General features: G+C 38.8%; 1 protein-coding gene across 2 annotated transcripts in view; it reads left to right on the top strand.

Moving 5' to 3' along the window:
• Window positions 1–146: 146 nt before the first annotated feature.
• Window positions 147–17,326, top strand: part of GFM1 (G elongation factor mitochondrial 1) — a 63,098-nt gene continuing 45,918 nt past the window's right edge. For both annotated transcript variants that reach the window (XM_064585781.1, XM_045903476.3), the window contains exons 1-10: window positions 147–358; window positions 1,597–1,749; window positions 2,662–2,794; window positions 3,234–3,438; window positions 5,382–5,498; window positions 7,770–7,920; window positions 11,746–11,903; window positions 12,510–12,594; window positions 15,303–15,440; window positions 16,983–17,084. In XM_064585781.1, the coding sequence (XP_064441851.1) occupies window positions 269–358; window positions 1,597–1,749; window positions 2,662–2,794; window positions 3,234–3,438; window positions 5,382–5,498; window positions 7,770–7,920; window positions 11,746–11,903; window positions 12,510–12,594; window positions 15,303–15,440; window positions 16,983–17,084 (1,332 nt within the window). In that variant the 5' untranslated portion in view covers window positions 147–268. The remainder of the gene's footprint in view (window positions 359–1,596; window positions 1,750–2,661; window positions 2,795–3,233; window positions 3,439–5,381; window positions 5,499–7,769; window positions 7,921–11,745; window positions 11,904–12,509; window positions 12,595–15,302; window positions 15,441–16,982; window positions 17,085–17,326) is intronic.

Here is a 17,326-nt window from a genome sequence, read left to right as displayed (position 1 = left end):
CTTTCCGGGAGCATACGAATGATTAGCTCGCCAAAGCGACTGCACTTTCTCTTCCAAGTCCACAGACGGCGCTAGAGCAGCGGACGGGGCTGCTCTGCTCTGAGGTCCGGAAGTCCCTCCTCTTTCCTCTCCCCTCTCCCGCGTCCTTCGACTCGGAAGCGCTCTTCCCGCACTGATTGCCGGCGTGACTCTGAGCGGTTCGAGGGGTGGGTCGGGTTGCTGAGCAGAACCACAGCTACCGGACCTTGACGCCCGTTCTGCGCTTGCCATGAGGCTGCTGGGAGCAGCCGCCGCCGCAGCTTTGGGGCGCGGGCCGCTGCCGCGGGTCCCCGCCGCCCTGGGCTGGCCGGGGAAGCAGGTACTAGAGCCCGGCGAGGCGAGACGAACCAGGGACTGCATGCGGGACCTTGCTGTCCCTCCAGGGCTAGGGAACAGTGATGCTTTCCGTGGGACCTCCTGACAGCTCCGGATGCGAGATGTCGTTCCTCAGTGCTGAAAAGTTTTTCGGTACCTGCCCATCCTCTCGTTATTCATGAGCTGCGTCGCGGTGCCTTGGGAGAGTGGACGGGCCAGCCGTTTATGGTTCAGCGTCTTTTTGGGGGAAGTGACTGGAGTGACGGTCAGAACAGCTGAAAAATTAGTGTGTTCAGGGTTTGTACCCAGGGCTTCTGACTCATTATCAAGTGCTCTTTTTACTGCACAGTGTCCTTGGGCTTTGGACAGCCCTCTTTGGGCAAACCCTGGGTTGTTTTGGCGTTCGAACTTCTCTGTACTGTACTTTGATCGTATTTCTCCTTTTGCGGGGGTTGCAGAGTGGAGTAGGTTTGGGTAGGAGTTGAGCCTTTGCTAGTATGCAGGCATCGTTTGCTTGCTGGTATTCATGGAATTTCATCTAAGTGCCTGTCCGCTAGAATCCATTTAGTATTTGCCTACCTTTTCCAAGTTCTTCTGTGTCCCTTTCCCCCGAAGTGCTGCAGTACATTTTGGATGTGCAGTCCAATAGAGAGAAGTTTATAATGTGTCTTGATTCCGTAAAATGCAAGATTCTCCCACCTCCACCAAAATGAAATAGTTTTTTAAAAAGTAATTGTTTTTGTGCAGAAGGAATTGGAAACCTTTTGTAGGCTACCTCGGAGCTATCCGCACCACAGCACAGAGCATAAGTGTTTGAAAACATCCTTGCTAGCTGTGAACTACAGTAAGGGGGGGGAGTGAAATTTAAACAAAAACTGTGTTTCCTATTAAAGTAGTTTTTGGAAGTTGTCTTTCTGGTTTTATCAGCCTCAGCATATATTTTCAAACCTGTGACATTCGGAGAAGTATCTGTTCCCTTTTATTTAACTAGCTTATTTGAATATATTTTTCTGATTTATTTATTTTTAAGATTGTGTATGTCCTTTCTGCCCTCGCTTGCAGTTTCTGCTTTAGTTACAGGAATTGCAGGTTGAGGCATTCCCTCTTTTGCCTTTCCAGGCTATTTTACATGATGTTTTGTGTCCATTGAGATTCGTTGGTGGAAGGATACCAACCAAACCAATTCTAGTTGCCTGTTATCTCTTATAAAAAATGCATTGATTTGATCTCTTATTTTTTCAGGTTAATTGGAAAGTTCACCGATGGTGTTCATCAGGAGTGATTCCGAATGAAAAGATACGAAATATTGGAATCTCAGCTCACATTGATTCTGGGAAAACCACATTAACAGAACGAGTGCTTTACTACACTGGCAGAATTGCAAAGATGCATGAGGTATGAGGTTCATGGTTGATTCCGAGCTAGTTAGAGCTTGGTTTTAATTGTTTAGTAGTTATGATTTAATAAACATCACAAAACCTGAAAGATTAAAAGAATGGTTACAGTGGATCTTTATCAAAGTCATATCACAAAGGGGGTAGATAGCTCAAATTGGCTTGCAGTGTTGTTGTGAGGAATCTTTCTAGAAACCATCCCTATGAGTATCCTCAGCAGATTGTCTTTTAGGAATGTTAAGTCTACTCCTGAAACTAATATAACATTGTCAATTATACTTCAATTAGAAAGTTAATTCATATGATATATTCTTAAGCAGCTGTTAAAGTATTATTTACATATTTTTTAATATTATGTAGAGATGTTTATAATGTTAAGTGGAAAAGGGTTTTAAAACTATAGTATGATGTTAATAGTCACAAAATACATGTATCAGGAAAAAAATTTTTTAACTTGAAAGTCTTCTAAAGAAATTACCATTATCATTGAGTAACTTAACTCTTCAGATGAAGGTCATCTTGCTAAATCACATATTTTGAAAGCTGAATCCTTCCCACCCAGGCCTCAAAATCCACATGTCGTAGAGCAGGGAAAATCTGTTCTTTGAGCTTCTGCTCATGGACTACCACAAGGCTGGTGGACAGGAACAGTGCAGAGGAAACAAGACTGAGATGATTGCTCCATGTTAGCTGTTGCTGGGAACAGCAATGGAAAGAGGGCTAGACAGTAAATAGAGGGCAAAACTTGTAATCACTTTTCTGTTTCACAGGATGATATGGTATGGTCTGACGATAGCCTTCTCTGAAAATTGCATCAGTTAACTATCTGTGTTCTAGTTCCATCTCAGTAAAGATTTCTTTCCTTCTTGGGATGCAGGGACGGGGGACTGTGAATTGCTGTGCTTGTGTTTAGGTGAAAGGTAAAGATGGAGTTGGTGCTGTCATGGATTCCATGGAACTAGAGAGACAAAGAGGAATCACTATTCAGTCAGCAGCCACCTACACCATGTGGAAAGATGTCAATATCAACATTATAGATACTCCTGGTGAGTTGAATTCTTGGTTTTATTGTTGCAGCTTGTTTTGACAAAAGCACATTTAGTTCTTTACTATGACCCAGCTCATTTTTGAGTGTCAAATGATACTCAAAAGTGTGACTGTGAATTCCTTTTGGAGAAATCTGACTTGGGACCTAGAGCACTTCATCATTATGTGGTTTCCTTAAAAAATAGTGTAAAGAAATTGTGAGTTGGAAGGTTCTTGCCTCTTGAAAACTGTCGCTGGTTTAAAGGTGCCCATGCTGTCATAGTTTTTTGAAGAGATGGGCCCCTGGACCTTGTGGTGAGTAAACAGTATGGTGTTTTAAGAAATCCGCATTCTAATTAGAAGACTTAATGTCATGAGCAGAGATACAGAAGCTTGTAATCGTGCATGTTATAAAAATTCATACTTTGAGACCCTCACACACTTCTTTGTCTCATTTAGGACACGTGGACTTCACAATAGAAGTGGAAAGGGCCCTGAGAGTGTTGGATGGTGCAGTCCTTGTTCTGTGTGCTGTTGGAGGGGTGCAGTGCCAGACCATGACTGTTAATCGTCAGATGAAGCGCTACAACGTTCCTTTTCTAACTTTCATTAACAAATTGGACCGAATGGGCTCCAATCCCGCCAGGGCCCTGCAGCAAATGAGGTACTGAGCCTTAGAAAGAACATGAGGGGCTGTGATGATTTGGATAAGAAACCTTAATACAGAAGGACAATTAACTCAGTGTCATTAATTTTATTCCTAAAAAAAATTTTTTTCTCTAAAAAATTTATTTATGTGAGTGGCTTATCTTAGCAAAAGGAGCATTGAGGTCAGTATTTGGTTTGTGGTGAGATCTCATCAGCTACCTTCTCTGTAAAATGGGGAAAATGTGACTGAAATTGTAGGGAGGTTTGAGGTGAGTTCAGAAAACAATCTGGCAGTTCACTGCTTTGCTGTGATTAGAGAAGTAATAATCTAGTGTGGATTCTAAAAGTACTTTATATGTTTAGACAAACCTAGAGGATCACCTTCTGTTTTAACCTTTACTTAAGGAATTTTTAATTAATGCCCTTAAGGAGTATGGTGTATTCCCTTGAGTTCATATGGTAACATACTTGCTAAGACAACAGCAACACTCCCTTTCTGTACTAGATGTAACTAAGTCTGGTTGTAGCATTTTACACTTTGCCCAATACTGTATATTTTACATAGCCTTTGAAAAGAGTGGAAGTTTCACTTTTTACCTTTGGTAGATGTGTAAATGGAGCTGTCAGGTCCCTATTCACATTTCCCAGGGCAGAGCTGATGAAAATTGTAAAGTTTGTGGTAGTGGAGAGACCAAGAGTGATGTGCCCGATGACGAAGGATATGGTGTTGAAGAACTTCAAGCGACAGTATTGCTGTGTGCACTGATGGAAGTGATGTATTTGGGAATATAAGCATGAAAGTTAGCTTTATTGGGTGCTTTTAATAATTTCTTGGCAAAACAAAACCTTTTCAGTTTTTGTCCTTTTTATTTATATTTTACTTGTACTTGGCAGTGGATGGACTGTTTTCACCAAGTCTTTGACTGAATTCCAGGAAAATTCTCTTTTAGCATTTATTTGACTACTGCAGTTCTCTCTTTGCTCTACTCCCTTTTATCCACATTCTGTAACTCCTATTAAACAGATTTTAGAACTTCTGGATCTCATCTCCATGTATTAACTTTTCTACCATACACTCTCATACATTTTGTTTCTTCTCATTTTGGGCTGGGTAATGAAAGAATGCTTGAGGTCGGTCTTCCAGCTCACTAATCTGAGTTACCTGTGTCCCTTCTATTAATTTAGCCTGTTTTTTTTTCTTTTTAATTTCTGCAATTATGTAATTGCTTTCCTAAACTTTCTCTTTTATTGCAACGTCTTCATTAATAGAGAGGTAGTTACTTCTCAGATCTTTACTTTTTTTTTTTTTTTTTTTATAACTCTCTACTTGGAAGTTAATACAGTTTCTGGAGCTCGCACCTCTCTTTCAGGCTATTGGTAACCTTCAAATATTTGGTGATTCTTCGTTATCTATCCATAGTTATAGATGGAGGCCTAGAGTCTAGACTAAACAGTGGTAGCCAGAGCATATTTCTTTTTGAGTGAGAATTCTTGCCAGTGAATCCCTTCACTGATTGTGCCTGATTGAGGGAACAGGCTGATAATGAGTGTCTGATTTTTAACGTGCGTGCTAAGAGTTCTCCTGTAAGAACTTCCTCTTCAGATAGCTGTACTCAGCTTTGCTAGAGTTGGCTGATCTAAGAAAGAGAGATGGCCAAGGTGATCCCACTGTCCTTTAAAAATTTTCTGACCAACCACCATTGATTTGTTCTTCCCCCTTATGTTTTGATCCAGGATATTCTGGGGATCTGATGGGAAAACACTAATTTTAGAGTTCTTTTGTTGCCTAAATAGGGTTTTGGCTTCCTGAGCATGGTGAGTTTGGTTGTTCCCAGCTGTTTTATGTTTTCTGTTTGGAGTTCTTGATTATACCCCTCTCAGTTCCACAACATCTGCCATTGATTTATTTTTGTCATTTCAAAGGGATTTAGGGAGGACATATGTATTTTTATTTTTCAGGTCTAAACTGCGTCATAATGCAGCATTTATGCAGATACCCATTGGTTTGGAGGGTGATTTTAGAGGTATAATAGATCTTATTGAGGAACGAGCCATCTATTTTGATGGAGACTTTGGGTAAGTTAAAAATATATTTTTAATATCTTACATTTTAAAAAGCATCAAAGAGAAGAAAAAGGATGATTTCTTTAAATATAGAGAAAACATCTTTTTAAAATGTGGCTGGAGAAATATACTTCAAAATGATTTTGTTTTAATGCCTTTAATGCTAGTTGCTTCCCATTTTGCTTGGTATTCATTCCAAGGGAGAGTGTGTTACTTTTTGGGTAATTTATATCATGTTATGATATGCATGGTATGGTAAAAGGCCATCAGCTTGGGCTAATAATGCATCTCTTTTTCCTTGTTCATTTGATTCATTCTGTAGACTTTTATGGAGCCGCTACTATGTCCTGGGTATGGTGATAAAAACTTGGAAGAAAATATGGATCATGAATATTTGCTCTATCTACTTTGAGATTACAGAGATAAAACAATAATATGTAAAAGCAGTTAAATAGTACAAATGTGGTTTCGATAATATAAGAAGCAAATTGGTAATTTTATGACATGATATTTGATCCATCAATCAATTCTGAGTGACCTCTACATACAAAACACTGTAATTTCCCAGTGGTTATCAAACTTTGACATTCAGAAAGATTACGTGAAAGCTTGTTAAAACACATTCCTGGATCCACCTCCAGAAGAGTCTGATTCAGTACATCTGGAGCCTGGAATTTGCATTTCTGGAAAACTCCCGGGTGATGCTGGCCACTGTAGATCTACAGACCGTATTTTGAGTGGCACTGTTTTAGACAGTGTGGGAAGTCATAAATGACCCTTCCTTATGAGGAGTGGCCTCAATAGCCTAGCTGTTTCTCCAGAGGCAATTCCTCAGAGGTTTCCTTTCTCTGCTGTGAAACTGGGATTGCTAGTCTGGCAGGTGGGTGAAGGGTGTTGTGTTCAATTAACCATCATTTATCCTCATCAGCTGTCTTTTTTTTTTTTTTAAAGATTTTATTTATTTGACAGAGACACAGCGAGAGAGGGAACACAAGCAGGGGGAGAAGCAGGCCTCCCGAGCAGCAGGGAACCCAATGCGGTGTGGGGCTCGATCCCAGGACCCTGGGATCATGACCTGAGCCAAAGGCAGACGCTTAACGACTGAGCCACCCAGGCGCCCCTCATCAGCTGTCTTGTAGGCAGGGAAAGGATGTAGGCTGTCTAGTGGATGAGGTGTTTCTCTCACTTTTTGTGTGACAATAGTGACTATAGCTTATCTACTGTTTCTTAGAATGTAAGGCCCAAGAGGATATGGATATTTTACCAAGTTTATTCAGTGCTGTCCCCAGCCCTAGAAATTGCTGGTACACAATACGGACTCAAAAAATATTTGTAAATGAATGAATAAATCCACTTTCCCAAAGTTACCAGGGCACACATTTGTCTTCTAAAGGAAAGACTCTCAAACTTTGTTGTATGCCCCAACCACAGATGAAATTTCTTAATATACCTGCCCCCTTTCCCAGCCCTAGACCGCTGGGTATATAAATTTCGAAAGGACCCACAGCTGATTCTGACATAAAAGGCTAAGAACCAGGGAGCCTGACAAGAAGGATGAAATTATGATCTGAAGGCTGTGAAGAGCATTTTTGGGGATAATAAGAATTATTTTCTGAATATGTGCAGTTGGCTTCTTTTACTTTTTTAATTTAGGAACGTGTTTTCTGGGAAGCTTATTTTTTTGATATTAGTTTCCATTTTTAAAGAAATACTTTGAAACCTTTAAGACTGATGTTTTTAAATATCAAGTATACCCATTTCTCAGTTGTGTATATTTTATTTGTAACTCTTACCTATCTAGCCCCTAGAGAAATGGAGCCCTGGGGTTAAGGTTGAAGAGTGTGTCATATTTAGTAACCTTTTTTACTATTAAGTATTCTGTGTTAAAATTGTGTAATTGGGTTTGTTATTAATGGAAAGGAATAAAGTCAGGTCTCTATTCCTCCTTGTTAGTGACTGTGATATTCTGATTAATTTGGTTAATAGAATGTTCAAGAGTCATATGAGCTTTGGAGTCAGACTGGCTTTGACTCTTGGCTCTTACATTTACTAGTAGTATAACCTTGGCAGTTTGCTTTGCCTGTTTAAGTATTTTTGCCCGCTATTCTTGTCTACATTTTAAAGATCTACCTTAGTCTCACTTGCCATTTTAATGCAAATATATCAGAGCTTCTTCTCATCTAAAAAAAAATTTAGCCATTAGGGATTATCTTTTTCATTGGTGCTTTATACTGTGTAACTGGATATCCTTACAGTAGTAAAATAAAGCATTTCTTTTCTTAGTCAGGTTGTTCGATATGGGGAAATTCCAGCAGAATTCAGGGCAGCGGCAGCTGAGCACCGGCAAGAGCTGATTGAATGTGTTGCCAATTCAGATGAGCAGCTTGGTGAGATGTTCCTGGAGGAAAAAATCCCCTCAGTTTCTGATTTAAAGGCAAGTACAAAATAAGTCTTACATAACAAGAAAAGAGGGTGGGGTTTTTTGTTGTTTGCTTTTTTTGTGGGTAAGAGATATGATGCTTTTATGCATGGGTTTTATTAATGAAATCTGAGTAAATTTATTTAACGTTGTTTTTTTCAAAAAATACTTGCTATGGCATATTACTTTTTAAGTATGGGAAAGGAGTTATAGTTTGCACTAAGAAAAAAAAAGATATTTAAATATCCAACCTCTTGGGTGTATCTTCTTAAGAAGAAAGAAAATAAATACACAAGTGTTAGAGCAGTAAGACAGATTAAATGACGAGGCTGCTAAATGTTTACAGACTAAATGTTGATACTTGTACTGTTTAGAAGCCTGTATAGATTTCTTCACTTTTTCATTTAGCTCCTTTTTTTTTTTTTTTTAAGATTTTATTTATTTGACAGAGAGAGACACAGCGAGAGAGGGAACACAAGCGAGGGGAGTGGGAGAGGGAGAAGCAGGCTTCCCACGGAGCAGGGAGCCCGCTGCAGGGCTGGATCCCAGGACCCTGGGACCATGACCTAAGCCGAAGGCAGACGCTTAACGACTGAGCCATCCAGGCGCCCCTGTTCATTTAGCTCCTTAAAAATAAAAAAACCTCTGCTTAAGACTGGTATTTATTTTTCAAATAGATAATTTTTCCATGGGAGACGTACAGATGGCCAATAAGCACACGAAAAGATGCTCAGCATCACTAATTATTAGGGAAGGCAAGTCAAAATCATGAGATTTCACCTTATCCATTAGGATAGCTATTATTTAAAAAAAAAACAATTTTTTCCTGTTGATAGTAAAATAACAAGTGTTGGTGAAGATGTAGAGAAATTGGAACTCTTGTGCATTGCTAATGGGTATGTGAAATGAGGCAGTCACTGTGGAAGAAGTATGGCCATTCCTCAGAAAAATTAAACCTAGAACTACCATATGGATCCAGCAATTCCACTTCAGGATAATATCCAAAAGAATTAACTCAAATAGGTATTTGTATACCTGTGTTGATAGCAGCACTCTTCACAGTAGCAAAAAGCTGGAAACAACTTAAATGCCCATCAGTGGATGAATGGATAAACAAAATTAGTACACACACACACACTGGACTGTGTTTTAGCCTTAAAAAGGAAGATTCTGTTGCATGCTGTAGCGTGGATGAACCATGAAGACATGCTAAATGACATGAACCAGACACGAAGGGACAAATACTGTATGATTCCACTTACATGAGGTACCCAGAATGGTCATAATTCTTACAGACAGAAATAGTGGTTACCAGGGGTGGTGGCAGAGGGGTGGGTTCCAGAATAGAGAGTTTAAGGAGTACAGAGTTTCCATTTGAGATGATGAAAAAGTTCTGGAGATGGATAGTGGTAACTGTAGCATAGTAGTGTGAGTGTACCTAATGCCACTGAACTGTATACTTAACGATGGTTAAAATGATAAATTTTATGTTCATTTTACCATTAAAAAAACTGATATTTTGCCAAACCATGTGGTACACTTAGCAGAGATCAGATAAATGATTACTGTGTGTAAGACCTTGCGCAATGGAGTCTATAGTAGGTCAAATGCACAAGGAAAGAACCCTGTCCAAGCTGAGGATGCTTACTAATATTATCTCATAACTTGAGTCCTTTAGTTTTCACAAACTATGTAGGAGGGTATTGGTCAAGCATTGTGTCCTGGGAACCACAACAAGGGTTAGGTTTTTAACCTATTAAAGGTCTTATGTCAGAGGTCCCCTAGACCATTCCCAGGTTCAGTGATTCACAAGGATCACTCAGAGTTCTCAACACCTTTTCATACTCTTGACTATGATTTATTACAGTGAAAGGATACAAAGCAAAATCAAAGGGAAAAGGCACATGAGGTGCAGTCTGGAAGAAACCATGTATACGCTTCCAAGCGTCCTCTCCCAGTGGAGTCATGGCAGGGCATGCCTCATTCCTCCAGCAGTGAGTTGTGACTGTACCTGTGAATCTCATCTATTAGAAACTCAGTGCCCTTGGTTCTGTCAGGGGCTAGTCACAGACATCCCCTGCCTAGCATGTACCCAGATTCCAGACTCCCAGGAGGAAAGTGGGTGTTAGCATCCACCTCATTGTGTAGACTGTAGGCACAGTGAACCATTCTCAGTTCTGGGAATGCTGGGAACCTTCCTGAAATCCAGGTTCCCAGACACCAGCCAGAGGGCCAACCTTGTAAACAGGCGTTTCTGAGCATAGCCGATTCAGTGCTGCTGTGTTTACTGTTTTCTGCAGAGGATACATGGGTGTACTTTCTGTACTGTTGGATATATCATTAGGGACAGTGGAAAGGCGACACCTTTGAAGTGTGAAAATGATTCTTAGGAAAACAAGGGAAATTTTTGGGAAAATAAAGCTTTTGTTAGGCTGGTATTAGGATAGTTGTAATTTTTTTTTTTTTCTGTTTATCTACCACCCTCCTGTTTTTCTACTGTAAAGTAAGTGTGGTAGGATTCTTTTATGTCCCTACCTGCATATAAGGGAGGGGTGGTAAGGCAGAGTTGCTGTCCTATGGCTTAAGGTAGCTTATTAAGTGGTTGGTGACCTAGCCATTTCTGGATCCTAGCAACAGCAAGCTTTCGGGATAATTTCAAATAGTAATTGCTTTCTTGCCATGCACATTTTCCCCCTTTTTATCCTCCCTTTATTGTGTGCAGCTGTTATTCTACTTTTCATCGTGGTGATGTTTCGAAATTGTGGTTGTCAGTTTTTGCTTTAAGCTTTTTTAAGGAGAACTAGTTTTCTAGAGAACTAATTGTCCACTGCTTCCCTACTGCTGCTGTGGCAGGTTGTGGCCACGGCACTGCTGTTGACCTCTGCCCGCTGCGAAGGCCTGAAGTGCCGCTGCTTGCTCTCGGACCTGCTGAGCCAGGAGGAGCACCTGTGGCCCGCAGCTGGGACGCATTCATAGCGCTTGCACCGGGGTTGGGGTGGGGCCTGGAGGTCGGTATTTTAGAGCCTGTTACTCTCATGGCTCTTAATTTATGAGTGATTTGTACTCCTTGGCTCCTGTATGTGTGTTGTTTAAAAAAAGAAAACATCCGTTAATGTGTTTTTTTAATAGATGATATTTTCATAGGTTTTAAACATTTAAAAGTATTCGAAGGTACACAATAAAGAAAAAAAACGCCTGTGTGCCTCCTCCCTAAAACAGGTTACCAGTTAATAGTTTTTGGTGTATCTTTCCAGACATTTTGTGTGTGTGTGTGTGTGTGTGTGTGAGTGTTACTTTTCCTTATGTTTTACGTAATTGTTAGCCTACTGTTTACACATTTCTATGTGTGTGCCTATTTTCTATGTGTATATATATTCTTTGTCATATTGAAAATTAGTGACATTCTAAGAGTGTCGAGAGCAGTTATATAGTAAATAGCTTCCTAGCCCTGAAGAAGGAACCGATTTTTTTCTTGTATTTTGACCTTAAGTTATAGAGGACCTGGTTCTAGTCTCCACTATAGGCTGTACTCCAAAGAGTGTCAATTCCTGGGGCGCCTGGGTGGCTCAGCCGTTAAGCGTCTGCCTTCGGCTCAGGTCATGATCCCAGGGTCCTGGGATCGAGCCCCGCACCCACATGAGGCTCCCTGCTCCGCGGGAGTACTGCTTCTCCCTCTCGCCCTGCTGTGTTCCCTCTCTCACTGTGTCTCTCTCTGTCAAATAAATAAATGAAAGCTTTAAAAAGTGTGAATTCCTTTTATTCACTTATTGGTTTGTAATTGATCTCAAATAGAAAACTTTTTTTAAGGTTAAGTAATTATTAAATTTTTTTCTTTTGTAGTGTGCAATCCGAAGAGCTACTCTAAATAGGTCATTTACTCCTGTCCTTTTGGGAAGTGCGTTGAAGAACAAAGGAGTTCAGCCTCTTTTAGATGCTGTTTTAGAATACCTCCCAAATCCATCTGAAGTCCAAAATTATGCTATTCTCAATCAGGAGGAGTAAGTCTTGGAAATTGAATCTTAGTTTACGCTGAAATATTTTAACATTTATGCACTATGAAAGAACTTAAGAATGGTTCTTTTGATTAAGTTGTGTTTGTGGGGTTCCCCCCCCCCATAATTTACGAAAATCAGTTGCCAGTTTCTGTTTGGGTAACACTTTTGACATATAGAAAACTATTTATTATACCACTTGCCATATCATATTCTGTTTGTAAGTTAGAAGTATGATTTATTATCTACCAAGGTTTACATCATTAGTAAATTTTTTCATTTGGGACCAGCTGTTTTCAGCCACACCAAAAAAAACAAAAACAAAAAAACCCTTAAGCTTTGAAACACAGACTTTTTTTTAAGTTCTCATTGATTATTTTTCTTTTCTTTCTCTGCCATTTTTGTGTTTTTAGTCTGCTCTGGTCCTGTCCTAATGTAGTAACTAAGCCCTGAGAAGTTATTCTTACTAATCTCTTTCAGTGAAATTTCATTTATGTGAGGTCAGAAATGTTTAGCATGTATATGCTTTTTCTCAGATAATACTCTGATGAAACAAATTGCTATAAAAGAAATATCAAATAATGTGTCTCACAGATTTATATTTCTTTTAAGTGACTCAAAAGAGAAAAACAAAATCTTAATGAACTCCGAGAGAAGCAGTTCCCACCCATTTGTAGGCCTGGCTTTTAAACTGGAGGTAAGTTGCTTTCTAATGTATTTAATTGCTGTACATGGAAATTTTCTTTTACGGTGTTCTTCCTGTTACAAAATGACTTTGTTACAAATTTCTCTGCTGAAAGTTACTCCCCCTTTTCCTCTTTCCATACTGCCTCTTTAGAAGGAAGTTACTGTATGCAGCCCACACTTAAGGTGTGGGGAATTATGTTCCACCCCCTTGAGGGAGCAGTATCTACTATTCAGTTATTTGGGATTCTTCTATATGGGAGAGTTGTCTTCTCTCCCCCATTTATCTTTTTATTCAGTCATTTCTTTATATCAGCCTGGCCTCATGGATATTTATTTTGTTATAATGAGTAGTATGTTATTTATTTTGTTGTGCATGTTGGCCAGGTTTGGCCATTGGAGCTCTTTTAGTTGCTCCTGGGTCCTTTTGACATTCTGCAATGTTTTGTTCTTTTGAATCCTTCCTGACTTTGTGGCACTGCAGGATCCTCCACGCTAGAACCTAGAACCAGTCACTTCTCTAGGTGCCTTGGTTCCATTCCTCTTAATCAAGAATGGTATTAGAAACCAAGATTTGGGTACCTGGGAGTATTTTTTGTTAGGTTGTTGCTGCTGCTGTTCATACTATTTTAAGGGGGAAAGAAGGTGGTTAAGTTTGAAGTGTTAAAAGTGGTTATTTCTGGGGCACCTGGGTGGCTCAGTCATTAAGCGTCTGCCTTTGGCTTAGGTCATGATCCCAGGGTCCTGGGATCGAGCCCCACATCAGGCTCCCTGCTCAGCGGGAAGCCTGCTTCTCCCTCTCCCACTCCCCCTGCTTGTGTTCCCTCTCTCGCTGTCTCTATCAAATAAATAAAATCTTTAAAAAAAAAAAAAAAAGTGGTTATTTCTGGGATGGGATTATATTTGGGGGGCTTTTAGTTTTAAAAATTTTTACAATATACTTATTCTAAAAAACGTAATTTTAAGTTAAAAAGTACAAATAACATTGTGGTGACAGTTTTTATGGGTAAAGCTTTTAAAAGTATACATTTAGGAATATCTTCTTAGGATTCCTTGAATGGTGATTACTGAATTAAAGGAATAGAATATTTTAATATTTAATGGGTTTATTGCCAGATTTCTTTCATACTCTCAGAGTTAATGTATTAAATTATTTCAATGAATCTTTATCAGCATTGAGTATTACTTAAAAATTACTACCAGTTTTATAAGTGAAAGTTAATAATTCTTCTTGCTTTAGTTCCTTTTTTGTAAATTTTATTTTATATCTTGCTTTAATTCCTAATGGTAGAGAACATTTTTCCATATATTGATTATGCAGTTATAATTCCTTTTTTGCAATTGTCTCATTTCTTATTTTAAAAATTAGTGTCAAAGTGTTTATTTATTTAAATGATCTTTCTCTAATCTTATTTTTTTTAAACAATCAACAGTTTAAATTTATAGTCAAATGTATCAGTCTTTTTTAGTTCTCTCATTTTTTAACCTTAGAAATCCTCTTTGTATATATTTCATAAATGTTTTCTACTTTTTCTATGGTGATTTTTTTTTTCCATTGTTAATCCAGCTGGAATTTGTTTTGCTGTGTGCTGTGAGGTGGACTCTAAATGTATCTCCTCTGCCTCCAAATAGAGGACCAGTTGTCCAGCTCCCAGTTTTTGAACAATGCTGTACTTTTTCATTGTCATGTCTTTTGTCAGCATTGTCTGTTGACAAATGTATTCTGCATTTTAGATATTTTTTTACTCTGTGTGCTATTCAGTTTAATTTGTCCTACTTCTTTACTTTTTAAGTTTCGAGTATTTAATGTTTTTATATCAGTCATGGTTAGCTTCTTCTCATTGCCATAATAGTTCAGAAATTTCTATTTTTATCCATTCTTCTAAATGAACTTTAAAATCATTAATTATATGTTTAAAAATTCCTCTTGGGATTTTTATTGCTATTGTGTTAAACCTATAAATTAATATGGGAAGAATTGGCAACTTTTGAAACATACCCAGTTGGTTAGTGTTAGTATTGAGGAGGAATTGATCCTTGGTTATTTATTTTATATTCAGTTACTTTAAAGAATGCTTATTTATATAGCTTTCCAGGTGCTTATCAAAGGTTTTTTTTTTTAGATGTACATTCTTACCATTTCTAATTATATTTTTGTTGTCTTTCCAATAATTATAATTTATTTGTGTTTTATATCTTAATTGTATTAAACCAAACTTACGAAATAATAATAGAAGGCAAAAGGATATTTCCTTATTGCATACACAGTTTAAAATTATTTTCTAATTTTTATTTCAGAGGAATCAGAAGTAGTACCAGAAAGATCAAAAACAACCATTTAACTCATATATATTCAAAGCTAGTATTTAAGTATTTTAGACCGTCAACCAAAACGTGTATAAACTGTACTACTAAAATTGATAGGGAATGATTGGAGGATGTTGTGAAGTTTTTCTCTCTCTCTTTTTTTTTTAAAGATTTTATTTATTTGACAAGAGAGCACAAGCAGGAAGAGTGGCAGGCAGAGGGAGAGGGAGAAGCAGGCTTTCTGCTGAGCAGAGAGCCCGATGCGGGGCTCGATCCCAGGACCCCGGGATCATGACCTGAGCCGAAGGCAGATGCTTAACAACTGAGCCACCCAGGCACCCTGATGTTTTTCTCTTAATTTTGATTCTTATGTTTCTTTTTCATCTTTCCGCCTTACCCCATCTTGACTTCTAGGCTGGGCGATTTGGACAGTTAACTTATGTCCGCAATTATCAAGGAGAGCTGAAGAAGGGTGACACCATCTATAACACGAGGACAGGAAAGAAAGTGCGGGTGCAGCGGCTGGTTCGCCTGCATGCCGACATGATGGAGGCAAGTATGGGTCCTTCCTGGCAGATCAGAAATTTCTCTAATGCAGGTGAGATAGATCTACCTTCTTGGTACCCCGAGCCCCACAAGAAAATCACTTCTATTTGAATGTTTCACTAGCTTCTTCCTTTTTACTTAGATGTGCTATAATTTTGATGTAGCTCTTTGGTATGGGCTAAATTAGCAGATGTTAAGGACACATTTTATATACTATTTGTGATTAGCTGTATTTCCTCAATGGCCAAGGTTAAGGAGAAGAGACAGTTCCTTGACTTAGAACCCAAGATTCAGCACCTTTCTCAAGAGCTGTCATTACAAAGAGTATAACAGGTGTTGGGACAGTGGAACTGTGGTTCTCAAAGGTAATTGAGAGTAATCAATTCACACACAGTGTCCCACATTATTCAGTGAATTTACTTTCACAGGTATGGCCCCATGTGAAAGCCCTGTTTAACCTAGAGTTTTTTATTCCTGTTATAGAACCAGTGCCCTCCCCCACCCCCCAAAGGACCATATTGGTGCTAGAATCCATGTGAAGATTAGAACCTTTCAAGGTCATATCTGGGAAATAAACTTTGGCTTATGGCTTGAATTTTTGAATTGGCTCTGAATCCCTTCTAGCCTTCTATATGGCCTTTCAGGGTTAGGCCTTAGTAGAAATGCCACACGTGTGGTATTATCTCCCACTCCCGCTCTTTCCCCAGTCAGCTCTATGTTCCTAGAGACATTTATTAGTCTGAGCAAAATCTTACAACATTCAGAAATTTGTGGTCTCTTCTGGAAGATGAATAAGCAGTCTTTCAAAATTGGATCTTATTGCTGTTTTGTGAGATAGGCAGCAGGGGGCATAATACAGGGATTAGTGATTGTCACAGATGTTTTTATGGGCCAGAGGCTACAAGATGTTTACATCTGTGGAACTGTTAAAGACTCAGGCACACTTGGTCATTCACAGCCACAGCTGTTATGAATGAACTGTCAGTATAAATGGACAAAACCTAGGAAGCTTAAGAGGCACCAGTGCTTTGTTCTTAGATTTCCTGTGTTTATTTGACTGCTTGCACTGTGAGCAATTAAGATTATTTTAAGTACAATGGGCTGAATTCTCCTGCCTTTGTTTTCAAAACTTCCTTTGCAGTTTTTCCTTGTACATCTTTGCCATACATATCTCATTGTTGGACTGTGGCAGCACATATAATATATCCTTTTTAATCCATAGAAATAACTTTAGAAGTGTGAGGCTCTGTGTTCTGTCAGTACTCCAGATCTTCCAACTTAATGATGCCATAGCTCTGAGTTTCCATACAAAGTAAAATCTCGTCAGTTGAGATGTGGTTTAAATAAAGGCCCTATTCAAGGTATATCTTGCCTTGGTTGATTATTGGTATTACATTTGTTCTAGCTAATTCATTCTCTGTAGAATTCACGGTGAGATTCTGCCATGTTCATTTATGTACAACGTGCTCATTGTGTGATTACTTTTCAGTTAGCGTGTCCTGATTTGTATTATTTGCAAGTATTATTTTGTGTGCTTTCTTTCTTTAGGATGTTGAGGAAGTGTACGCTGGAGACATCTGTGCATTGTTTGGCATTGACTGTGCTAGTGGAGACACATTCACAAACAAAAATAGTAGTGGCCTTTCTATGGTACGTCATTTATAGCACTTGGGTTTTAGAAGTCTGTTTTTATGTAGTATATTTAGGACTTCAGAAAAACAGTCACAGTTTTCATTTATTGCCACAGGCATCAGTATAGATTTGTCGTGGCTTTTTGGATGTCAGTTAGACAAGCACGCTGTGTGACCTAACTTACCTGGTTTCTCTTAGTAAGATAATTCCACAGTCCTCTAAGATTGAGCATAGAGGGAAAAATCTTCACTAGATACACC

The sequence above is a fragment of the Mirounga angustirostris genome, unplaced genomic scaffold, assembly GCF_029215605.1.
Source record: "Mirounga angustirostris isolate CCGP_5_RB_7025 unplaced genomic scaffold, mMirAng1.0.hap1 SCAF_1, whole genome shotgun sequence".
NCBI lineage: Eukaryota > Metazoa > Chordata > Mammalia > Carnivora > Phocidae > Mirounga > Mirounga angustirostris.
The sequence above is the reverse complement of the archived record's forward strand: the minus strand, read 5'-3'. Positions and strand labels throughout refer to the sequence as shown.